Source organism: Aulonocara stuartgranti (genome assembly GCF_965226115.1).
Source record: "Aulonocara stuartgranti genome assembly, chromosome: 3".
Classification (NCBI taxonomy): domain Eukaryota; kingdom Metazoa; phylum Chordata; class Actinopteri; order Cichliformes; family Cichlidae; genus Aulonocara; species Aulonocara stuartgranti.
Genome location: NC_138941.1, coordinates 34,268,678 through 34,282,755, shown reverse-complemented (window position 1 = coordinate 34,282,755; position 14,078 = coordinate 34,268,678). Strand labels below are relative to the sequence as shown.

Genomic DNA, 14,078 nt, shown 5'->3' with positions numbered 1-14,078 from the left:
GAAGAGCGCTAAAACAAACTGCAAAAGAGACAGGAGAGAGGAAAAACTATGCAATCCCTACAATTGTTGAATCATTCATGCGGTAGAGGTGGCAACAGTGTAGCACATAGGCAGCTCATTAATATGAAGACAAATGCCCTGAAAGGCCTCTCTGGGAGCAAAAGATCAGAAGTGTGAAGGATGTGAGCTGAAGCTGGGGCTGATTCATCTCTGGAGGCGACTTGATTTCTTGAACTGGTACAGTACGGCTCCATTACCCAGCACGTGTTAAAGAAAAGGGTTTGTCAGCGTGGGTATTGCGTGTGCGGTGGTGCAATTTCAAACGTTTTTTATCACTAATGAGCGTTTCTCTTCATCAGGAGGACGGAGGACTCGGCATCACTTTTGTTGAGGGCGACACAGAGGCCGGGGTTGAGATTGAGAGTATATCTGAAGTGCAGGGACACACCGGCAAAGTATGTCATGCCTAATGAGACCTTCTGTACCGTGGACGTTTAGCTGCCTTTGCTAATCAAAGCTGTTTATGCGCTGTGAGCAGGAGGGGTGCATGAAACCTGGGGACACACTCTTAGCTGTGAACGGCGACTCTGTGCTCGGATACACTGTTGAAAAGGTAAGGGCGTTACTCTGGAAATAACCTTTCATGTCTGTGCTGTTTATTAGTAGCCACAAGGTGAAAGGTGTGATTGGTATTCTTGTTTTTTTAGGTCTCATCACTGCTGAGAAAAGCCACAGGTCCTGTGAAGCTAACCTTTGCTACAAAGGAGATCCCCTCTTCTTTCTCCTGTGTCCAGTCGATCTGCCAGGACGCAAGCTTTTCAGATGGAGTCCTCGCTAGCGTACCCAGCATGCCTAGCATCTTCCCAAGTCAGCCAGAGGCGGAAGCAGCCACCAGTGAGTTCGTTTTACTTGGTTTTAATTTTCTAGAACTGTATTGTCAGTTTTGTCAGGTGAAAAGAACAGACATGCTTCTCCGTTTTAGGTCTTAGTCGCTCATCCACCCCTTCCGCTCTGGCCTCTGACCCGACGACCTGCCCCATCATCCCCGGCTGTGAAACAACCATCGACATCTCCAAGGGCCGCACAGGCCTGGGCCTCAGCATCGTGGGAGGCTGTGACACTCTGCTGGTAGGAAACCAGACAAATAGCAGTAGCAATCAGCTAATGAGGGGGAAAACGTGAGCTGGTCTCCCTGATGTGCTTAGATTTAGTCAATAATAATAATAAAACGTGACTCTTTTCCACAGTTTGTTTTCGTCTTGTCTTCCTGGGTCTGTCGGGTGTTTCTTCCTGTGGAAAGGGAGTTTTTCCTTCCCACTGTCGCCCAGTGCCTGCTCGCAGGAGGGTCCTCATATTGTTGAGGTTTTCTCTGTATTATTGTATCCACTACAAAGCGCCTTGAGGCAACTTCTGTTGTGATTTGACACTTTATATAAATAAACTTTTATTGATTTGAATAATAACAAACAGTAAATCTGCAGGTTTAGCTGTGCGTTCCCAGCCACAATGCCACCCACTTAGATTCTTTGCTGGTAGCATAACTCATAAGCCACGGAGGCTCAGGAATGTAGGAAACGATGCTGTCACGGCCTTCGTCTCCTCCTCCTCTTCTTCTCGTTGCCTCTGCCATCCTCCCCTCGTCCCATCTATTCTGTCTGCTCAGTCAGGCTTGGGGGAGCAGCTCTTTGTCTGGCCTCAGCCGTGGCGGACAACGTCCTGCCCCTGGAATGCAACCTCAGGAGCACAGGAACACACACATTCACAGAAGCAGTAATCCAAATTTATGTCTGTTTGCCAACAAACACACACAAAAAAATTTGCTGTGTACACATACTTTAAAAAGTCAACAAATACTCTTTCCCCTCCCGGCCCAATCTGTTTTGTATCCATTTAATATCCTCCAAATAAATGCTAAATGTCTCCCTTCCATCTTTTTTTTTTTTGTTTTGTTTTGTGTGTTTTTATTTTGTCCTAATTAACTCACTTTTTCCACTCTCTCTCTCTTTATCTCCAGGGGGCCATCATTATCCACGAAGTTTATGAAGAAGGGGCGGCCTCCAAAGATGGGAGGTTATGGGCAGGAGACCAAATCTTAGAGGTGAGCTGCAGCATAATGAGCGTAACTATATTTCGATGAGACATGCCCGAAGAGTCTCAGCATGAACGCTTGGATTTTTAAAGTCTGACAATACGATATATGTTGAGCAACAGCATAGATATATATTAACAGCAATAAGAACCTCTAAAAGCACCGCTTTTTGCTTTTAGCAAGATAATATACCGCAGACCGAGGCGATTATGAGTGAAAAGTGAAAGAAAACCTGTACAAATCCCGTGTGCATTATGCGCCTTGACAAGTTAAGCACCCGAGCTCTTACTTGGGTTTGCCCTCCGTCTGACCCCGTGCTTTGTCACGGAGAGAGGGCAGGGGTGGAGCCCGGGAGTTGAGTTATTGTAGCTCAATCACTAGATCTGAATTGAAACACACGCCCTTATGACTTAATAGCTCTCCACTATTCACTCCTGTCCCTGAGCCAGGCTGCTGTGTTTAGAAAATAAGGTCAGCGAGGGAAAGTGAAAAGAGCAGTTTCCCACTCTGCAGTCATGCCATTAGATACTATGGGGAAAAAATAAAATCCACTGCGTGTGTACGGTGAAAGATAATATGGTATTTTCCCTCCTTTAAATGTGGTTTGAAAAAAGAAAAGAAGAAAAGCTGGGCATCGCTCTTAGACTGACCACTGGAGCATCTCACAGGGGTTTGTGGGAAGGTTTCCCTGCTGTACTTTAAGTCAAGCATCAGCCTGTGATTTCAAAGGAATGACCTAGTTTCCTTATATCTAAAGCAGAAACGGTTTAAAGGAAACTTTGTGCAATAAATGAGGCTGTTAGAACTTTTTATATATAATCCTCCGCTGCAGTTAACTTATACACTGGAACAGAAGATAAGGCCTCTGCTACTTTAACCAAATATGGCCGAGCGAGTAGCTGGATCAAAACCTACGCACGCATTCTCTCATCACAGGTGAACGGCATCGACCTGCGAGCGGCCAGTCACGACGAAGCCATCAACGTGCTGCGGCAGACGCCGCACAGGGTCCGGCTGGCGGTCTACAGGGACGAGGCCCAGTACAAGGAGGAAGACCTGTGGGACTCCTTCACCGTGGAGCTGCACAAGAATCCCGGCCAGGGCCTGGGACTGAGCATTGTCGGGAGGAGGTGGGAACGTTGTTAGAATCAGCTCTGCTGCTGAGAGCGTCAGGCGACGAGCCTTTACATATAACAATAGCAGAGTAGTGACTCCACTAGGTGCTTTCTGGCTCACAGTAGGTGTTAGCGTGTTGGAAAATACATAGAAGCAAACAAGGAATTGAAAACATTCTAGATTTTTGAAATGTAATTATCAGCCTACTTTATAATTATATTGTTTTGACCTTTTTTTAATGCAGATCGCGGGATCAGAGGTAACCTTTTGTATTTTATCTGTTTTTATACTCAATAGTTGGGAGAGTGAGGTCATTGCTTTTACTTCTATCATGTTTCTGTCCATGCAGCCATCAGTTAAACCAGTTTTACTTACCAACAAAAGTCATTGTGTTTGGTGTAAGCACGCAGATTAAGTAAAATCCCTTCTTTCCCACACGACATGTCTGTTACAAAGACATGAAATCATTATGTTTTTTTCAGCAGGAAATCAAAAAGAGATCATAATTTTTTTATGTGTAGCTTGAACAGATCGTGGCTAAATGAAGGTTTTTTTTCTGCGTGACTGCATTTTCATATGAGTCAGCAGAACAGGTTTGTATTTCAGTCATTCTCCTCGGTACTAGTGGCGGTTCTCGCCTCGCTGTGTTACCAGAGACGGAGCTGAAAGCACTTGTTGCGTCAGCGTGAAAATCCCGCTATTGTTGCTAGCACTCGATCAGCAAAGACAGATTTACAAAGTTATCACTGGGATAAGAGCAGGCAGGTTGCGGAGCGTCTATAAGCCCTCTGGATTTCTGCGTGCCTGTAAATGTTTTATGCTGACAGATTCGGTCCCGTGGTCGAAGTTTGTGAGGAGACAGGGGTCAGGGTTAAATATCCCAAGCTAGTGTCAAAGGTTAAACAGTTTGGACAGTTTTTAACACAGTTGTAACATTTCGGCCTCTGTCACAGTGGTTTTGCTACACACGTGGCAAGAAAAAGGCTAAAATGCTCAAAAGGATGGAAAAGACAGGAGCCCAGACGACCTACGAGAAAGGAAAATATGCAAGCTAGCAGTTAGTGGTGAGCAGTTGTGACAGCCAAGTATCTCTGGCACCGAGGACTGAGTGGGATCAAGTTGCCTTGCTTCACAGCTACTGCTTGTGCTAGTTCTTATCCACGTGGAGATTGGCACCTCAGATATGCAAAGTCCACGGCTCAGATGTGCTTCTGAACAAAGAAGAAAAGGCAGAGGCTTAAGATAAGTCATCTTTTCTTCCTGCACGTTATATTCTCGCTCACAGCGAGCGCAGAATTTGACTCTGTTGACCGTGAACCGAAGCCTCCAACAGCACAATACTGTCAAAGTGATCGCTGGTTAATATTCTGTTATACAAGCCACACTCAGGCAGCTCCATTGGAAAAGCCTGAAATTGCCAGATCAATACTGTACCAGCAATAACAAGTTAAAAAACAGAGCTCTGGAAAATTGTAGGATTAAGGTCAGCAATTTGAGAAAGGGGGCTTAGCGATCCTCAGCAGAGTGCTGCACGCGGTCACAGACGTGTCGTGCCTACTGCCGCGTCTCAGTCTTCCCGTCTCTCCGAGCAGGAACGACACAGGGGTGTTTGTGTCCGACATCGTGAAAGGAGGTTTGGTGGAGGCTGACGGTCGGCTGATGCAGGGCGACCAGATACTGTCGGTCAACGGTGAGGACGTCCGGTCAGCCACTCAGGAGGCCGTGGCTGCGCTGCTGAAGGTAGTCCCGCCCCGCATGCGCAATCGTCAAATGTGTGCAGGACAATTAAAGACGAATAACCGTACAATAATGCCTGTGTGTTGTGTTGCAGTGCTGCGTGGGATCTATCAAAATGGAAGTGGGGCGGTTTAAGGCGGGGCCCTTCCACTCGGAAAGAAGGCTGTCTCAAAGCAGCCAGGTAATGTAGCTGATGAGATAGTGGTTAAAATAGAAGTAGCTTATTTTTAACCCAATCATGCAAAATTACACTAGTAAAAAAATAAAGGCAGAAAATGAACGCTTTGGAGCTGAATAGAAATTCCTCTTATCTAATGCCTGACAAGAAAGCGCTCTGAATGCTTTTGTTTCAGATGAGTGAGACAGGAAGCGCCAAGGTGGTCTCTCAGCCATGTTCAGATCCTGGTGACCCTGACAGGCTTAGTACAAGCCAAGAATGTAAGTACGGCAAGACTGTAAGTGTAAACAAGCAGATCGAAATCCACTGCGAATGTCGGTCAAATTGCGGGAAAAGAAAAGACGAGTCATCAGAGCGACGCGTTTGTTTCAGACCCGGAGCATCAGGAAGTCAGAACAGTGGAGTTCACTAAAGGCCCCGCTGATTCTTTGGGCATCAGCATAGCGGGCGGAGTGGGCAGCCCCCTGGGCGACATCCCCATCTTCATCGCCATGATGAATCCCGTCGGACTGGCTGCTCAGACCCAGAATCTCAAGGTATGAGACCTTTTCTCGGCCACCTCCCTCTCAAATCTTTGGCTCTCATCAGAAATTATGCATATCTCCAATTCTTGTGTGGGATTTAATGCGAATCTCATTTATTTACTCCCACTCGCTCAGTGTATGTATTCTCAGCGGCTCCCAGAGGCCGCGAGCCCTTAACCTTTAGCTGTGACCTTCACAGAAAAACTGACAATTGAAACTGTGTTAGACTGAGGCTGGAGGAGGACAATAGCCATTTGCTAACGTGGATAATAAATCTCCCACTCCTGTATTAAGGCCATTAAGCCCACAGAAAGACTCATTGAAATGAATAGGGTGAATCCTGAATGGTATATTCATGCCGTTTTATCATTTCAGCCTGAAAGAGAAAAGAGAGCGCGGCGTAATGAAATTACTCAGCTGAACCGTGAATTTACGTTTTTTGTGCGGTCTAATAATGAAAGCACAGAAATCAGCAGTGACAGATGCGAGTTTCAGGCGATGGGCACCGCTTTTATGACGCTGACATGCAGCAGGCTGCTCGAAACATCCAAACTGTTCTTTGGAAAGTGTGAAAAGTTTCTGCTGCACTGCACATCTGCACTGTTTCCCCCCCAAAATGTTCTAAACTCTCACTTTTTCAGATCGGCGACCGAATCGTCAGCATATGTGGAACCTCTGCTGAAGGCATGAGCCACTCTCAGGCCGTCGCCCTGCTCAAGAACGCGACAGGAACGATACAGCTGCAGGTCTCCTATAAACGTCTTCTCTCACCTCCTGTGTTTCTACCAGATAAATCGGCAGATAAGCTGCAGCTTGTGTCGTATTCTTCCCTTTATCTCTGTTCAAAGTGTTCAGCTGAGCACAGACGAGACAAAGGGTGGCGGTCACAGGCTTTGAAGCACCATAAAGCGCCCTCATCCAGCATTACCATCATGCTATCAGTCTTTATCTGGGCAGTAAATCAACGCCAGTATTACTATAACAGAGCTGTGTTCTGTGTCTGTGTGTTAACGCACCTCCAGGTGGTTGCAGGTGGCGACACCACCGTGACGGGTCCCCCTCAGGAGCAGGTCGGTGGGGCTCTCACGCCCAGCTGCATCTTCCAGGACGACCTCAGGTATGATGTTCTTAGATGCAGGGGCGCTCAGAGGAGGAGAACTACAGGTTGTTGCTTTGGTTTTCCTTTAAATGCCTTCTACCTTTTCCCTCAGCCCTCCTCAGTATAAGACCATCACTCTTGATAGAGGACCAGACGGGCTGGGTTTCAGTATAGTCGGAGGGTACGGCAGCCCCCACGGAGACCTGCCCATATATGTGAAAACTGTTTTTGGAAAGGTGAGAGGCGTTTATCTGTGCCACTGTTTATCTTTGCAGAACCGACAGCCTCTGTTATTGATGGTGTGCACACGTGTGTGTGTGTGTTTAGGGCGCAGCTGCAGAGGACGGGCGCCTGAAGCGAGGAGACCAGATCATGGCCGTCAACGGGCAGACTCTGGAGGGGGTTTCCCACGAAGAGGCCGTCAGCATTCTGAAGAGGACCAAAGGAACCGTCACGCTCACCGTGCTGTCATAGACCGCCCCCACCTCCACACGCACTATACCCACTCCTTATCCTCTGCTCACAACAGCATTCTCTTCACCTCCGCGCACCTTTTCTGCAAACTCGCAGCAGCAGCGAGGCGCTCGTCTGTGAAAGCACCCGCACACTGAAACACAAACAGTGTGATCATGAAGAAGCTTACGCCACTGTGATGTTTGAAGGCCTGTTACAAGCACGTGTTGTGCTGAAGGCTTTACTTAGTCGTAATGGGAATCTCAACGAGGCTGTAAATAGTATTAGAAACATTCCACCACTCTGGATTTGAAGTATTCACTGGACACTTTGGATTGTGTTTAGTGCTGTCAGCGTTAATCCCGTTAAAATTACTTTATCGCCATAACGCGGGAAATCTCCGTGAGCGAGTTAACGCGGATCCCCACGTGCGTGGGGCTGGATGGCGTCAACACATTAGCGCGGTTAGCTCGTTAACACGTTAGCGCTATCCAGCCCCACACACTGGGGGATACGCGCTAATTCGCTAACGGTGATTTGCCGCGTTAATGGCGTTAACGTCATTTTAACGAGATTAACGCTGGCAGCACTAATTGTATTCCTGTATTATTATTATTATTACTTTGTTAACAGTCTGAGGGGTGACCCCGGACTCAGTTCAGAGCACAGAATTAAAGAAGTACCCTCGAGACAATTAGGAGATTATAGCAGGATTTAGCTAACGCCTGCATTAGCTTAAAACAGCGTTATTTGTCCGTTGCGTTGCACTGCTGTCGGCACACGCCCGTTTCCGCCACAAAAACCCCCAAAAAGCAAGTATCCATAAATTTCAAGTTATTTTCTTGAAATTTCGACCTATTAACTCGAAATTTCAAAAAAAAGCATCCATGACTCGAAATTTCGAGTTATTTTCTTGAAATTTCGAGTCATGGATGCTTTTTTTGTTTTCCGTTAGTGGCGGAAACGGGCTTCCATACGCTGCTGAGACCGCTCTTAATCAAATGTATCGTGAAGTCACTGTAGTTTTTAGTTCTGAAGCGGCGAGAAGTCGGATATCGGAAACGTGAAGCGTGTTGACTTTGAAGGGAAAGATGTGAAAGTGCGGCTTGAGTGTGTCTGTGTGTGAGTGTATGTGAGAGCCGTTCACTGAAATATAGTGCTGCTAAAGCTGATGTGTAAGGTGTTATGTCACAGTATTTTTTAAGTATTATTGTTCACTTCCTGCAAGTGCACAGAAAAGTAAACTGACTGCTATTTAGGTTTGTATGAATGAGTGGTTAAAGAGTCCTTTATGACCTTGTTGTTTACCCGAAACAGAGTCATCCATTCTGTAGTTTTCGACGTCATTGGACAGGTGTTGTGCAGCGTAGCGTGTTCTCTGTCTGTTCTCTGTCTTATATCCCCGTAAATGCATTTTCAAGAGCTGTCAAAAGTGACAGTATTGCATTTATTCACACTGAATTAAATAAAAGTGACCTTTGGATTCAATCAGCGTCCCAATTTTTCTTCATCTTGCACTTTATTGAACGTGAGATAAGAGTTCAAACGCATTCTGTCATTAAATCCAGCAGGAATAGAAGCTTATCAAGCCATAAACGTGTGTTTATTAAATTAGCTATCGCATTTGAGCGGCGTGCCAACTTTTCAAGTGCGCCAGCTGTTGTTGAAACTGCCACCGAAGGGGTTATTGTGCCGCACTCATCCCGTGCTACAGCGATACATCAGCTATATAAATTTTCTATCTGGGAGAGAAGCGGTGTGCTGTCGCTGCAGGTCATGTTTAAATGAAAGGCGAACAGATCTAAGTCAGGGGATAAAGTAAGTTTAAATGAAAAGCGGCCTACGCATGAACAAAGATTTATGTGGAACAGCATGTATGGTCTTGCTTGAATAGAGTCTCTGTTGTCACTAGGGACCTAATAAAGCCTGGATAGAAAGAGACGAAGCTCTCCATTAAAATATGGCATCCCATCTGTCCACACGCTGACAAGCACAGCTGCTCCACAGCTCATGCACAGCCACAAGTCCTCTGTCTAATGAGGTCTGGGGGCTTTTTTTGGTTTCGGCGGACTCTCAGAGAAGAACATGGCGGGACTTTTCTTGTAGAAGTTCACGCGATCAACCATCGGGTCACTCCTTCACCCAGGCCCTCCCAGGTCAAGACCCAGTGCTTCTACCTGCAGCTGCTCCAAAGCAAACCCCAAGTCAGTCACCCCCTGCTTTCGACAGCTGAGCTTCCTCCCCCCAAAGCACCTGTTGTTTTAACTGCCCCCAGTGGGATTAGTGGTTTCTCCAGCCCTCCTCCAGGTTCAAGAGACCCTGCTTGGTTTACACACGGCTTGTCTGCACAAGCCTTTTAGATGCGGGATCAGGTGTTGCCGCTGTTCACGCTTGACATGAATGTATGGCCAAATGGTGTAACGTTCCACGACAATGGCGCTGAAGCTAAATCTCTCTTTTAAAAACCAAAAACATAAAAAGACTGAAGTATCAACATATCAGACAAATCTTCATTTGATTCTTACATGGGAAAAAAGACTTCTCTCTTGACCTCATAAATACGAATTATAACAGTTACATTATTTGATGTACTGTTGCATACATGTCGACTCCACGACTCATGTGTTTGACCCTGCAGCTTAGATTTGTCGATGCCTTTCAAACATTTCGGCGCTCAGTGTTACTGCCAGCTCCAGCGACGACTGAACATCAAGCAGATAGAAACATAGTTTGTGAGTGGGCTCGGCAGCAGGCATTCCTCATGGGCAGGGAAGGCATCGGCATTACTGGAGGCCCTGGGGCTTCCAATGGCATGTGGGCCCCCGGACCCCACCACCACCATGCAGTTGGATGCATAGATAGTTTTTTTCCCAATTTTTTTGAGAAAAATTAATTTGTCCAAATCTAGTATCACAAAAGGTCCCATGCTAGATATAGTTCTGGAAACATTCATGCCTACATAGCAGTTTGAACAGATAAAGGAAAAATGTTAAAAAGTTAGTAAACAGAGTCTTTTTCTAACAGCTATTACGGGGCTCAGACATCTACGTGAGTTATCTAACTGTAAAGCTATCACTGAGCGCTCACTTAGTTGAAGTGTGAAAAATCTACACACTATGATTTACCATTTTCTGGCTTTGGAAGAACCTCTGAAGCTGCACAAATCAATGGAAAAACTCCTACAGACAGCTGTGGGCAACAAACACATTCATCAGTCTCCACGTGCATCTCTGTGAACTTTACCCTGACTGAGAGTTCTCGAGTGTTTATTAATGTAATTGAGCATTTTAGTTTTTCCTCACACTGCCACATAAAATAAACAAGCTAATTCGTGTTTTAATCTCAGCAAATGTTAGCCTACTTGCTAATACAGGACTTTTCATTGTGATGCGTTGCGACACTTCCATGCAGGTTAAGGGTTTACTCAGAGGGCAAACATAGATGAGCTAGTGGGAAAGCTTTAACTGATGACAGACAAAGCAGCTTTTTATTAGCCATGAAAGTAAAAAAAAAAATGTTATCATTTGTGTCATCTGTGAAGGAATTTGTCCATGAACCTGTGCTAAACATGCTGAGCCTCAAGTAGAATAATCTATGTTTCTGTTCAATGTAATACCGAGTGAACTCCTGGTGTAATGATGCTTTGGTAATACCGGTAGTTAACATGTATGAGAGCGTCAGTAGTGAAGCTGAGTAGATGGAAAAGAAACAGACTCTTAAATACTCCCAAATAAAAAAAAAACCCCAATGGTAAATGTGTATGTCTTCATAATCTTGTTTGTCTAATAATTTACTCATAAAAGTGGAAACATTCACATGTTATTCTTCCCCTTTTCCTATTCTGGTTTGCATGAAAGGCAGGTACACCCAGGACAGGTCACCAGTCTGTCGCTGTCACATCTACAACTTTAACCCTATAAACAAACACGCTAGGCAAAACAAGGTCCCTCATCTCTAACTACCTCATTGGCTTCATATATAATTTCCCCTCTTTAACCTCTGTATTTGGAGAAGTCTCACTATTTTGGAGAGAACTGTGACAAAAGTCGAGCACGATGGCGCCTTTAGGAGCGCAGTGACCTGCCTTCTGTTTGCTGCTGTTTGTTTTGGCTCTATGATGCGCGTCAAGGACACCCGAGCTGCTTGTTGATAGTGCACACACATGCTCCTGTCTACTCTCCTTATCTGAAGAGGCGACTTTTAAGAAGGGTATGCGGAAGTCTATGTGACATTAGAACTACACAAAGGGAGGACCATGCCTACTTGAACAATGCGTCTCCCATTTCTTTCCACCATAAGCGTATCTGTGTGTGACTCGTTTCAACCCCATCTCCTGAACAATCATAATGCCACGGACCCTTCGGCATCATTGAAAAGAGGCTTGCATCTTTAGCTTCATCAGACAACTCCTTTACATGTCTCTATGATGACGCTCTCTTGCGTGGCTTACACAAGCAAAACTAATTAAATTTCCACTGCGGCGCTGGTGTTAAATTGCTTCATGATGAGCACACTGAGTATACAGTACCCCCCCCCCCAGCGGTTGTCAAAGCTGAGGCAGTCGTTTGACCTTCCTGGAAAGTGACGGCATTGCCTCGAGTCTTTACTTACCTGTCAGGAAGATCAGCCCATGACACGCTCCCACAATCCCCTGCATTGTTTGAGTCAGCGTGCGTTAGTTGCTCTTTAACAGCCTTTCCTCTTGACACAGTGGTGCAACTGTAGATAACAAGAGCAGGGTGGGGGTGCTCGCTGGCGACAAGTGGAGACACATGTGACAGATGGCTTCGGGAGAGAGTTTATCTGAACTGACGTTTTGAATGGATTGATTCAGCGTAATTAGATTATTAATAAAGATTGGAATGTGAGGAAACGGCTGGTTATGCTCGAAGATCAGGATCGAACTGCATCTTTAAACTTTACTGACGTGGGCCCTAATGATTAATGGCTGAGGCTAAATATTATCTAAGACCAGTAAACAAGTCTTAACAATTCAAACCCACAGTGAGGAGCATTTATACCATACCATACCATACCAACTTTATTTCTAAAGCACTTTAACATAAAACCAGAGTTTCACAAAGTGCTGTACATGTTAATAGCATACGTAAAGAAAATTAAAATGAGATACAATAAAATAAATAGATACAATAAATTGAAACATGTTAAAACAAATTGAGTCAACCCCTCTAATCAATGCCAAAGGCTTCAGCGAATAAATATGTTTTAAGAAGACTTTTAAATTCAGAGAGAGAAGAGGCCTGCCTAACATGCAAGGGCAGATCATTCCACAACTTTGGAGCAGCTACAGCAAAAGCACGATCACCTTTAAGTTTATACTTAGTTTTCGGTACCTTAAGGAGTTGCTGATTGGCGGACCTAAGGGAACGGGCAGGTGTATATGGTTGTAGTAGCTCCGAGAGGTAGGGGGGGGCCAGGCCATTAAGAGATTTAAAAGCAAATAAGAGAATTTTAAAAACAATCCTAAAATGTACAGGTAGCCAGTGGAGTGAAATTAAAATAGGGGTAATGTGCTCAAACTTTTTTGTTCCAGTTAAAAGACGTGCTGCAGCATTTTGCACAACCTGCAGGCGCCTAATGGACGCATCACTAACCCCAAAATAAAGTGCGTTACAATAATCCAGCCTAGAAGTAACAAAGGCATGGATTACTGTCTGAAAATGCTGTTTCGATAAGATAGGCTTTATTTTGGCTAATTCCCTCAAATGAAAAAAGCTAGATCTTACAACAGCTCTGACCTGGCTTTCAAGTTTAAGATTTGCCTCTATTTTAACTCCCAGATTAGTGATGACTGGTTTAACATACTGTGCCAGTGAACCAAGATCTATAATAGTGGCCTCAGAAGCGCCACCAAAAACCATCACTTCTGTTTTCTGTTCATTAAAATGTAAAAAGTTCAAAGCCATCCAAGTCCTTATTTCATCAAGGCATCTGAGCAGCGGGTCTACTGAGAAGCCATTTATCTTTTTAAGTGGGAAATAAATCTGGGAGTCATCGGCGTAGCAGTGGAAAGAAATCCCATGTTTCCTGAAAATAGACCCAAGGGGTAGGAGATATAGAGAGAAAAGAAGCGGGCCTAAAACTGAACCCTGTGGAACCCCACATTGAAGAGAAGCAGTAGAGGATACAAACTCCCCTAGTTTCACAGAGAAAGTTCGCTCTGCCAAATAGGATCTGAGCCACTGCAGTGCGGTACTCCGCATACCCACCAACTGCTCTTAGCGGGAAATTAAAATATTATGATCCACTGTATCAAAAGCAGCAGTTAAATCTAACAGCACAATAATAACACAGTCACCTGAGTCATTTGCCAAAAACACATCATTAAAAACTCTTAAAAGGGCAGATTCAGTACTATGTAAAGCTTTAAAACCAGATTGGAAAACTTCTAAAATACCGTGTTCTTCTAGGAAGGACATTAATTGCTTGTAAACTACCTTTTCAAGAATCTTTGAGATAAAAGGCAGTTTGGAAATAGGTCTGTAATTCGCAATAATATCAGGATCAAGAGCAGGTTTTTTGAGTAGAGGCTGAATCACTGCATGTTTGAGATTGACAGGTACAACACCAGAGGACAGACTACTATTTACAATGGATTGTACAGCTGATGCTATAGTGAGAAAAACCTCTTTGAAAAATCGAGGAGGGAGAGCATCATAAGGGGAACCTAAGGGCTTCATGTGAGCAACCAACTCCTGCAGGCAGAGCATGGAAACTGGCTCGATGCTGCAAGAATGAACGGGGAAGAAGAAGAAGAAGAAGAAGGAAAGGGCTTTGCTTATGTGGCGTTTTCAGTCTTTGACTCGTATGTTTCACGTCTGACTTTGTCAGGCTTGTTTACGAAAAAGAAAAAAAAGAAGA

At 44.9% G+C, this 14,078-nt stretch overlaps 1 protein-coding gene across 6 annotated transcripts in view; it reads left to right on the top strand.

Moving 5' to 3' along the window:
• mpdz (multiple PDZ domain crumbs cell polarity complex component) overlaps positions 1 to 8,684 on the top strand; it is a 50,799-nt gene extending 42,115 nt beyond the window's left edge. For 5 of the 6 annotated variants that reach the window (XM_082526258.1, XM_082526255.1, XM_082526260.1 and 2 more), the window contains 15 exons: positions 360 to 455; positions 539 to 613; positions 708 to 894; positions 983 to 1,128; positions 2,015 to 2,098; positions 3,026 to 3,219; positions 3,450 to 3,464; positions 4,798 to 4,945; positions 5,037 to 5,123; positions 5,296 to 5,380; positions 5,493 to 5,656; positions 6,286 to 6,390; positions 6,667 to 6,761; positions 6,856 to 6,979; positions 7,071 to 8,684. In XM_082526258.1, the coding sequence (XP_082382384.1) occupies positions 360 to 455; positions 539 to 613; positions 708 to 894; positions 983 to 1,128; positions 2,015 to 2,098; positions 3,026 to 3,219; positions 3,450 to 3,464; positions 4,798 to 4,945; positions 5,037 to 5,123; positions 5,296 to 5,380; positions 5,493 to 5,656; positions 6,286 to 6,390; positions 6,667 to 6,761; positions 6,856 to 6,979; positions 7,071 to 7,217 (1,752 nt within the window). In that variant the 3' untranslated portion in view covers positions 7,218 to 8,684. The remainder of the gene's footprint in view (positions 1 to 359; positions 456 to 538; positions 614 to 707; positions 895 to 982; positions 1,129 to 2,014; positions 2,099 to 3,025; positions 3,220 to 3,449; positions 3,465 to 4,797; positions 4,946 to 5,036; positions 5,124 to 5,295; positions 5,381 to 5,492; positions 5,657 to 6,285; positions 6,391 to 6,666; positions 6,762 to 6,855; positions 6,980 to 7,070) is intronic. The other variant, XM_082526257.1, reaches the window with a different exon arrangement.
• Positions 8,685 to 14,078: the final 5,394 nt, after the last annotated feature.